General features: G+C 42.2%; 1 protein-coding gene across 2 annotated transcripts in view; it reads right to left on the bottom strand.

The window, feature by feature from the left end:
• Nucleotides 1–6168: 6168 nt before the first annotated feature.
• LOC110489165 (gamma-aminobutyric acid receptor subunit beta-2) overlaps nucleotides 6169–11197 on the bottom strand; it is an 89392-nt gene continuing 84363 nt past the window's right edge. Inside the window, exons 8-10 of one of the 2 annotated variants that reach the window (XM_021561774.3) lie at nucleotides 10578–10822; nucleotides 10095–10235; nucleotides 6169–6676 (exon numbers count right to left, since the gene is read on the bottom strand). In XM_021561774.3, the coding sequence (XP_021417449.3) occupies nucleotides 6290–6676; nucleotides 10095–10235; nucleotides 10578–10822 (773 nt within the window). In that variant the 3' untranslated portion in view covers nucleotides 6169–6289. The remainder of the gene's footprint in view (nucleotides 6677–10094; nucleotides 10236–10577; nucleotides 10823–11197) is intronic. The other variant, XM_036943378.2, reaches the window with a different exon arrangement.

Below are 11197 nucleotides of genomic sequence, written 5' to 3'. Positions count from 1 at the left end.
GTTACTCTGGACCCTGATCTCTCTTTTGAAGAACATATCAAGACTGTTTCAAAGACAGCTTTTTTCCATCTACGTAACATTGCAAAAATCTGAAACTTTCTGTCGAAAAATGATGCAGAAAAATTAATCCATGCTTTTGTCACTTCTAGGTTAGACTAGTGCATTGCTCTACTTTCCGGCTACCCGGATAAAGCACAAAATGAACTTCAGTTAGTGCTAAATACGGCTGCTAGAATCCTGACTAGAACCCCAAAATTTGATCATATTACTCCAGTGCTAGCCTCCCTACACTGGCTTCCTGTCAAGGCAAGGGCTGATTTCAAGGTTTTACTGCTAACCTACAAAGCATTACATGGGCTTGCTCCTACCTATCTCTCTGATTTGGTCCTGCCGTCCATACCTACACGTACACTACGGTCACAAGACGCAGGCCTCCTAATTGTCCCTAGAATTTCTAAGCAAACAGCTGGAGGCAGTGCTTTCTCCTATAGAGCTCCATTTTTATGGAATGTTCTGCCTACCCATGTGAGAGATGCAGACTCGGTCTCAACCTTTAAGTCTTTACTGAAGACTCATCTCTTCAGTGGGTCATATGATTGAGTGTAGTCTGGCCCAGGAGTGTGAAGGTGAACGGAAAGGCTCTGGAGCAACGAACCGCCCTTGCTGTCTCTGCCTGGCCGGTTCCCCTCTTTCCACTGGGATTCTCTGCCTCTAACCCTATTACAGGGGCTGAGTCACTGGCTTACTAGGGCTCTTTCATACCGTCCCTAGGAGGGGTGCGTCACTTGAGTGGGTTGAGTCACTGATGTGATCTTCCTGTCTTGGTTGGCGCCCCCCCTTGGGTTGTGCCGTGGCGGAGATCTTTGTGGGCTATACTCGGCCTTGTCTCAGGATGGTAAGTTGGTGGTTGAAGATATCCCTTTAGTGGTGTGGGGGCTGTGCTTTGGCAAAGTGGGTGGGGTTATATCCTTCCTGTTTGGCCCTGTCCGGGGGTGTCATCGGATGGGGCCACAGTGTCTCCTGACCCCTCCTGTCTCAGCCTCCAGTATTTATGCTGCAGTAGTTTGTGTCGGGGGGCTAGGGTCAGTTTGTTATATCTGGAGTACTTCTCCTGTCCTATCCGGTGTCCTGTGTGAATTTAAGTATGCTCTCTCTAATTCTCTCTTTCTCTCTCTCAGAGGACCTGAGCCCTAGGACCATGCCTCAGGACTACCTGACATGATGACTCCTTGCTGTCCCCAGTCCACCTGGCCGTGCTGCTGCTCCAGTTTCAACTGTTCTGCCTGTGATTATTATTATTTGACCATGCTGGTCATTTATGAACATTCGAACATCTTGGCCATGTTCTGTTATAATCTCCACCCTGCACAGCCAGAAGAGGACTGGTCACCCCACATAGCCTGGTTCCTCTCTAGGTTGCTTCCTAGGTTTTGGCCTTTCTAGGGAGTTTTTCCTAGCCACCGTGCTTCTTCACCTGCATTGCTTGCTGTTTGGGGTTTTAGGCTGGGTTTCTGTACAGCACTTTGAGATATCAGCTGATGTACGAAGGGCTATATAAATAAATTTGATTTGATTTGATTTTATACCGTGAATTATAAGTTAAATAATCTGTCTGTAAACAATTGTTGGAAAAATTACTTGTGTCATGCACAAAGTAGATGTCCTAACCGACTTGCCAAAACTATAGTTTGTTTACAAGAAATGTGTGGAGTGATTGAAAAACGAGTTTTAATGACTCCAACCGAAGTGTATGTAAACTTCCAACTGCAGCTGTATAATTAAATGTGGCATCAAATTGAAGCATATCAACATGTCCCCTTTCAACAGTGAATATTATGAAATGCCTTGTAACTTGCAGGGAAGATATTTGAAAACCCAAATGGACAGTATAGCACCAAATCTACCCAGTTGATTTATGATTTCTAGAATGACTCGTTTCACATTTGTCTCCAGCGATCCTAAGGTAAAATAAATATAAAGCAATTGCAATTCATATTTACGATCCCCTTATCCAAACATCTCACTCATTTACCTAGGTCTTATCAGTAGCTCTTATCAATTTGTGAATTACACTGCATGGAAAATTGTATTATTTCTATTGGGAAGAAAGTTGTTCCATTTGGTGTTGATGTTGTTCCACTTGGTGTTGATGTTGTTCCACTTGGAACCGACAGGTCGTTGGATCTTATTGGTCGTCTCATCGTCTCATAAAGGTGGTAACATTGAGTAAAGTTCAGAATGTAGACAAACCTCCTCCAAACCTTCATTTCAACATATATAGAAGGTGAATGGCATACTATTCTCATTCTTAAATTCAAGTACAGAATATGTGTAGAGAAAAAAGTACATAAACAGTGAATGATGTTACATGTGCTTAACACGAGTCTAAATCTCCCTCTAAATGAATAGGCCTGGGACTGAACAAGTTTTTTTTTAAAACACCCTTCTCCTCCTATTTGTCCCAGCAGTGTAAACAGGCATGATGATCACTAGTCATAAATAATAACCATACTCACTTTTTAAAACATGAACTATTCAGCACTGTCCAACATTAAGTATTTAAATGCAGCCGTTTCCGCAACAGTAGTTGTCATATCAGAAGTAGGGAGGAGAAGGAATGGACTGATCCATTTTGAGTGGTGGTGGGTGTGGAATAATCAATTTTGAGTGGTGGTGGGTGTGGAAGAATCGGGTTTGAGTGGTGGTGGGTGTGGAAGAATCCATGTTGAGTGGTGGTGGGTGTGGAATAATCAATTTTGAGTGGTGGTGGGTGTGGAATAATCAATTTTGAGTGGTGGTGGGTGTGGAAGAATCCATTTTGAGTGGTGGTGGGTGTGGAAGAATCCAGTGAGTGTGTGAGAGAGTGAGGCTGAGTCAGGGGGATCTCTCTATTCTCTACTCTTGGCTTGTTGTGAGTGAGGTTTTATTCTCTCTCTCTCTCTCTGTCTCTTTCTCTCTGTCTCTCTCTCTCTGTCTCTCTCTCATCTCCATGATAGGAAGGGAGTAGGGACAGATATGATGATATCCCTGGGGATGGCTGATTGGCTGACTGGCAGGATGGCTGGGGATGGCTGATTGGCTGACTGGCAGGATGGCTGGGGATGGCTGATTGGCGCCACACCATACAACCCCACTACTACTTCACCATAGAAATGGATGCACTGCTGTGTTCTGAACCCATTATGAAGACAGAGAGAGAGAGAGAGAGAGAGAGAGAAAGAGAGAGAGAGAGAGAGAGAGAGAGAGAGAGAGATTACATCTGCAACCCTACATCTGTGGCTCGTTTGCCTGTTCCCTCTCAGAGCCTCTGTGTACACACAGTCTCTCCCAGTCACATCATGCATTGGACACAGTCTCTCCCAGTCACATCATACATTGGACACAGTCTCTCCCAGTCACATCATGTATTTTAATACAGTCTCTCCCAGTCACATCATGTATTTTAATACAGTCTCTCCCAGTCACATCATGCATTGGACACAGTCTCTCCCAGTCACATCATGCATTGGATACAGTCTCTCCCAGTCACATCATGCATTGGGTACAGTCTCTCCCAGTCACATCATGCATTGGGTACAGTCTCTCCCAGTCACATCATGCATTGGGTACAGTCTCTCCCAGTCACATCATGCATTGGACACAGTCTCTCCCAGTCACATCATGCATTGGACACAGTCTCTCCCAGTCACATCATGCATTGGGTACAGTCTCTCCCAGTCACATCATGCATTGGGTACAGTCTCTCCCAGTCACATCATGCATTGGACACAGTCTCTCCCAGTCACATCATGCATTGGGTACAGTCTCTCCCAGTCACATCATGCATTGGGTACAGTCTCTCCCAGTCACATCATGCATTGGGTACAGTCTCTCCCAGTCACATCATGCATTGGACACAATCTCTCCCAGTCACATCATGCATTGGGTACAGTCTCTCCCAGTCACATCATGCATTGGGTACAGTCTCTCCCAGTCACATCATGCATTGGGTACAGTCTCTCCCAGTCACATCATGCATTGGACACAGTCTCTCCCAGTCACATCATGCATTGGACACAGTCTCTCCCAGTCACATCATGCATTGGACACAGTCTCTCCCAGTCACATCATCCATTGGGTACAGTCTCTCCCAGTCACATCATGCATTGGGTATATGAAGTGCTATACATTATAGGCTGAATTACGTTTTAATTTAATTTAGATACATCTTCATAATGGCTGACAATCAATACACAAGTTATTTACATTAGTCATTATTATGAAATATTACAATTGGAATTTACAGGAACTTTGTACAAAATATGCTTGATGCGTCATGGCAACGTGGTTGATTCATCTCGGGTCCTGTCACAGTCATTTCTGGAGAGAAAAAAAATGGTTTTGACCCGTGCATAAAAAGACGGATGTTTTATTAGAGTCTGGTAGTTGGTAGGTAGTGGTAGAGCTTTAGTTTCCTCGCCGACAGGTAGCTGCTTTGAAAAGTCCACTAGAAAGAAATGGAAAAAAAAAATAAGAAAAATAAACAAAGAAAAAACTCAAAGTACAGGGTCAGGAAAAATTACATTCTTATTTTTCTGTAATGAATTTAAGCCTTTTTGATGTGATATCCGGCCACGGTACATTTTACCTGTTAGTTAGTTAGACTGCAACAAAATAAATAACAACAGACCCGTTTAAATAATATAATTCATTCATCATTTTTATACATCTGGTTTTTCATGAATATTTAGTTTATAAAAATGGACCTTGTCTTTTTCAACATGATATTTAAAACCTTATATCTACAATTCATCAAAACATAAAACCTAATCACAATGGAACGTGTCAAAGTTCTAGAACCAATAAACTCTATTGATACGATTGTGGATTAACTAGATTTATGCAGCAACTTTCATTGCAATGAAAGATGGGCTTAGCTCTCTTAACGTCCATCAGCAATGTAAATAAGCACCCCCTGGGTAATAAATAAATAAAGCAAACCTCTCTCCCCTTGATGCCGCCCACACTGGCAATGCAGAGGCAAGGGTTACACAGTACTGTCTCTCTCTTTTAAACCAGGGCAGTTTGATGTGATGGACTACTAGATTCTGAGAAGTACTACAAAGTCAGGTCAAAAACACTTGGCAGGTCAGAGCTTCAAGATCCACCATCTTACTATACCTTTACATATGAAACCTTCATGGGAACTTCAATGGCCAGAATGGATGATGGGTCATGACCTCTAGGTTAAAGGTCACGAACCCACAAAATGGCAGGACAGAAATGGCCGCACTGAAGTCCCATTGGAATGTCCATAGAGAAGAGTGCTCCCTATCTACCAGCTGTGGTAGTTTCACTTACAGTAGCCCGTTGTTGTTGGTCCCCAAGTGAAGCCCAAGCTCAGCCTAAGCTATGGGTGTGAAACGAGTGCTGCAGGAATGGTGCCTGCAACACTTCCTGCTACACAGAAGAAATAACCTTACCTAGTTAAAAACCAAAATGCTTTGTGCTCCATCGTTAAAGATGAAGATGCAGCAGAAATGAAACAGAAGCATGCTTTTTAAAAGGATGTTGTTGATATACAATAACTATAGGAAAATAATCTATCAAAGATCAACCCCATTTAAAATCCTTGAGAAAAGCTTTCATGGGATGCAGATAGCTCGGCTATGAACGAAACACACACACTAAAACAAAACAAATCCTTAAAGTAAACACAAGCATAAATATTTGATCCACAGAGAGTTAAGCTACAAAATGACAAATATTAGAGTGATATATTGACATTTCTTCGGGAACAGGCACAATGTTTGTCTGTCTGTCTTTTTAAAATCTCTCCTCTCCTCTGTTGAAGTGTCGGTCAGTCATTAGAGGTTATTCCCAGATCAGAAAAGTCATGGCAGATAGAAGCTGAGTGTAGAAGAAGTGTTTGGGTGTAGCGCTCCTTCCTTACAAAATTATTTTCTTTTATTTCACAAATTTCTTTAAAATGAATCAGAAAAAAAAGTTTCTCTCTCTCTCTCTCTCTCTCTCTCTCTCTCTCTCTCTCTCTCTCTCTCTCTCTCTCTCTCTCTCTCTCTCTCTCTCTCTCTCTCTCTCTCTCTCTCTCTCTCTCTCTCTCTCTCTCTCTCTCTCTCTCTCTCTCTCTCTCTCTCTCTCTCTCTCTCTCTCTCTCTCTCTCTCTCTCTCTCTCTCTCTCTCTCTCTCTCTCTCTCTCTCTCTCTCTCTCTCTCTCTCTCTCTCTCTCTCTCTCTCTCTCTCTCTCTCTCTCTCTCTCTCTCTCTCTCTCTCTCTCTCTCTCTCTCTCTCCTTAGTGAGCGTAGTAGAGCCAGTAGATCACGTTAAAGAAGGAGAACACGGTAGGGAAGATCATCCTGGACCACTTGTCGATAGAGTTCACATCAGCCAGGTCAGGGATGTTGACCTTGAGCTGCGAGGCCCGTCTCCGTAGGCGGGACTTCTTCTGGGTGGCGTGGCGCTCCAGGGCGCTGTGAGGTCCGCCGCCGTAGTTCTGGCGGGCCATGGCGGCCCTACGGTACTGCAGCGTGGAGCTGTCGTAGGCCAGCATGGTGTTGCGGGGGTCACCCAGACCCCCAGGGCCCAGGGACCTGGACAGCTCAGAAGGAACACCCCCCATCTCGTTCTTCATCTCCAGGGAACCAAACAGGATGTTGTCATCAGTCAGGGAGGCGGTCATCTGTGATACGAGGAGGGGGAGGAAGAGGAGGGGCCGTGAGAGGAAGTGAATGGAGGCAAGGTTCATAGATCTTATTCTTAAATCATCTATGCTTACTTAAAATACTTAGAAGGTGTCTATCTTTACTGTTAATTAAAATGAATTATGTGTGCATTTTATTAGTAATGTGTTTTTAGTTGTTCTCTTAGTTTATGATTGAGGGGTTTATCAAATACTGTTCTGTGGTTGTACTAATATATACTGTTCTGTGGTTGTACTAATAGACACTGTTCTGTGCTTGTACTAATAGATACTGTTCTGTAGTTGTACTAATATATACTGTTCTGTGGTTGTACTAATAGATACTGTTATGTGATTGTACTAATAGATACTGTTCTGTGGTTGTACTAATAGATACTGTTCTGTGGTTGTACTAATAGATACTGTTATGTGATTGTACTAATAGATACTGTTCTGTGCTTGTACTAATAGATACTGTTCTGTGCTTGTACTAATAGATACTGTTCTGTGGTTGTACTAATAGATACTGTTCTGTGGTTGTACTAATAGATACTGTTCTGTGGTTGTACTAATAGATACTGTTCTGTGGTTGTACTAATAGATACTGTTCTGTGGTTGTACTAATAGATACTGTTCTGTGGTTGTACTAATAGATACTGTTCTGTGGTTGTACTAATAGATACTGTTCTGTGGTTGTACTAATAGATACTGTTCTGTGATTGTACTAATAGATACTGTTCTGTGGTTGTACTAATAGATACTGTTCTGTGGTTGTACTAATAGATACTGTTCTGTGGTTGTACTAATATATTACATTTCTATAAGTCAATAGCTAGTCATTACACATAACTTTAAATTGGCAGTCCTGTAAATATACTATATATATATATATATATACACTACCATTTAAAAGTTTGGGATCACATAGAAATGTCCTTGTTTTTAAAGCAAAGCTCATTTTTTTGTCCATTAAAATAACATCAAATTGATCAGAAATCAAGTGTGGACACTGTTAATGTTGTAAATGACTATTGTATCTGGAAACGGCTGATTGTTAATGGAATATCTACATAGGCGTACAGAGGCCCATTATCAGCAACCATCACTCCTGTGATCCAATGGCACATTGTGTTAGCTAATCCAAGTTTATCATTTTAAAAGGCAAATTGATAATTAGAAAACCCTTTTTCAATTATGTTAGCACAGCTGAAAACTGTTGTCCTGATTAAAGAAGCAATAAACTGGCCTTCTTTAGACTAGTTGAGTATCTGGAGCATAAGCATTGGTGGGTTCGATTACAGGCTCAAAATGGCCAGAAACTGAAACTCGTCAGTCTATTCTTGTTCTGAGAAATTAAGGCTATTCCATGAGAGAAATTGCCAAGAAACTGAAGATATCGTACAACGCTGTGTACTACTCCCTTCATAGAACAGCGCAAACTGGCTCTAACCAGGATAGAAAGAGGAGTGGGAGGCCCCGGTGCACAACTGAGCAAGAGGGCAAGTACATTAGAGTGTCTAGTTTGAGAGTCGCAAGTCCTCAACTGGCAGCTTCATTAAATAGTACCCGCAAGACACCAGTCTCAACGTCAACAGTGAAGAGGCGACTCCGGGATGCTGGCCTTCTAGGCAGAGTTGTGAAGAAAAAGCCATATCTCAGACTGGCCAATGAAAAAAAAGATTAAGATGGGCAAAAGAACGCAGACTGGACAGAGGAACTCTGCCTAGAAGGCCAGCATCCCGGAGTCGCCTCTTCACTGTTGACGTTGAGACTGGACAGAGGAACTCTGCCTAGAAGGCCAGCATCCCGGAGTCGCCTCTTCACTGTTGACGTTGAGACTGGACAGAGGAACTCTGCCTAGAAGGCCAGCATCCCGGAGTCGCCTCTTCACTGTTGACGTTGAGACTGGACAGAGGAACTCTGCCTAGAAGGCCAGCATCCCGGAGTCGCCTCTTCACTGTTGACGTTGAGACTGGACAGAGGAACTCTGCCTAGAAGGCCAGCATCCCGGAGTCGTCTCTTCACTGTTGACGTTGAGACTGGACAGAGGAACTCTGCCTAGAAGGCCAGCATCCCTGAGTCGTCTCTTCACTGTTCACGTTGAGACTGGTGTTGAGACTGGTAATGATCAATTAGCCTTTTAAAATTATCATTTTGGATTAGCTAACACAATGTGCCATTGGATCACAGGAGTGATGGTTGCTGATAATGGGCCTCTGTACGCCTATGTAGATATTACATTCAAAATCAGCTGTTTCCAGCTACAATAGTCATTTACAACATTAACAATGTCTACACTGTATATCTGATCAATTTATGTTATTTTAACAGACAAAAAATGTTATTTTCTTTCAAAAACAAGGACATTTCTAAGTGACCCCAAACTTTTGAACGGTAGTGTAATATATATATAAATCATTCTCATGGTGAAATTATCTTCATTGTCATCTCATAATTTCAGCCAGCATGTGGTTAACATTCTGTCTAGTCAGAACAAGACAAACCAAGTAAACAAACAACGTAAACAAAAGGAAGAAATGTGAGAGGATAAAAAGGTTGAGAGAAACAGTAATAAGGAAATATTGCAAAGATGAAGTAGAGCTTAAGGTTGAAGGTTCAGGGGTCAAAGTTAGGTTTAGGTTAGGAGAGACGCTGTGAGGACTGAGGAAGTGGATCGTAAGTTTCTTCATCCATAGCCTGACTTCAGAATCAAACAAAACATCTCTAAATCAAAAAGATTTTCAACTTAATAGTTGAAGAAAAAAAATCAATGATATCTGTTGTTTATACTCTGTTCCAAGGCCACTCAGTTGGCAAAAATCAGAATGAGAAATAATATTTTGTCTTTTTCTTCTCTGTTAGGCTGAGTGATAATATGCCACTAACCATCTCATTTCCTTTCAATTGCTTCACTTGTTATTTGGGAGAGTTGTCAATTTACCTCAGATATTCATTTTTCTGTCATACCAACATTAGCTTTGGAATAGTTTGTAATTACAACCAGCATTTCCTGTCCCCCCCCCCATTTTATAGGTTTCCCATCAATTAAAGGTGTATAATATCTTCACTGAGAAGTAGACTCTGTACCAAATGGCACCCTATTCCCTATTTTGGCCCTGGTCAAAAGTAGTGCACTAAATAGAGAATATGGTGCCATTTGGAACGCAGGTTCAAACTATGCTGTAATTTATTCAACCACTACAATGACGTGTTTGTCAGGAAAATGCATGAAGAGCAAATCAAGAGAAGGGGAAAAAAACACAATGGTGGGAAGTGATGATTAAAGTTGCCTTTAAAAATCTATAGAATCAAATTAAAAGAAATGCACAAAAATACTACAGCATTTTCCTCTGATCGGGCGGGTTGATTCAGATTGATGACATTTGTTAAAGTTTTGACTTTCAAAACCTTCCAGTACCTTATTTCTTTGCTCGCCTAGTCCTAATGCGGCATCGTCCACAAAGATGGGATCCCACATCGTGTCATACGCGTCAATTTCCCTCTGTTTCATTCTGGCATACAGAGCATCATCTCTCTGAACTACATTTCCCACCATCCACTGCAAGCATACAAAATCAGCACTGTTACCATGGAGAAATCGCAGCTTGCTGTCAGATGTTGTCAAATCCTGGTCTAACTAATAAAGATATATTTTCATTGAACTGTGGTTGACAGATACACATGGCTACACCAATGGGACATGGAGGTGTAGTTGAGTCCTAGTGCAGAGAGAACCCTAGTAAAGGACATCAAGTCAACAGTTGATCACAGAAGCATCACATAAACCTTGAGAGAAAGAATAGCCTGTGTTCTCCTACTGCATCGGACACCACATTACACCATCAACACAACCTCTCTAGAACCATCTGTCCCTACTCCCTTCCTATCCGGAGACACCTACCTTATTGGGGTCGGGTCGGAGTTTCTCGTTGTTGACGACGGCTAGTTTCTCGGCGGCCCTCTTCTGCCTCTGGGGCCCCCGTCCGAAGAAGATGTAGTTGACGAAGGCGTACTCCAGCAGGGCCAGGAAGACGAACACGAAGCAGCCCATCAGGTACATGTCTATGGCCTTGACGTAGGGGATCTTAGGGAGCGTCTCTCTCAGATGGGTGTTGATGGTGGTCATGGTCAACACCGTGGTGATACCTGGAGATCACATTTTACCTTTACAGTCACAGCATTCACCAAACATAATGTCATAAACAAGTCAGCTTTTATAATAGCTATCAAAAAACACTGGAGATCATTGGAAAGAGAATTTAGTCGTAAACAAACAATTAAGAAGACTAATTATCAAACTAGTGTTTTCAACGTTTACTGTCCTCATCTGCTGCCCAGAATCTAAACAGTTTTTCATTATTGTTTTTCAATTGTGCTTTCAATCGAATCCAAAAACCCTAAACGTGAAATGGGTGTCAGGTGTGTGTTTTCAAAGGAGATCAGCTGGTTTATATCTGATTCTGTATGTGATAAAGGACCAGAATAATCCTGTGTCCTCCTGGTACAGGGTCGGGTAACGGG

The sequence above is a fragment of the Oncorhynchus mykiss genome, chromosome 14 (genome assembly GCF_057628025.1).
Source record: "Oncorhynchus mykiss isolate SJ-2025 chromosome 14, ASM5762802v1, whole genome shotgun sequence".
In the NCBI taxonomy this organism is placed as follows: Eukaryota; Metazoa; Chordata; class Actinopteri; order Salmoniformes; family Salmonidae; genus Oncorhynchus; species Oncorhynchus mykiss.
The sequence above is the reverse complement of the archived record's forward strand: the minus strand, read 5'-3'. Positions and strand labels throughout refer to the sequence as shown.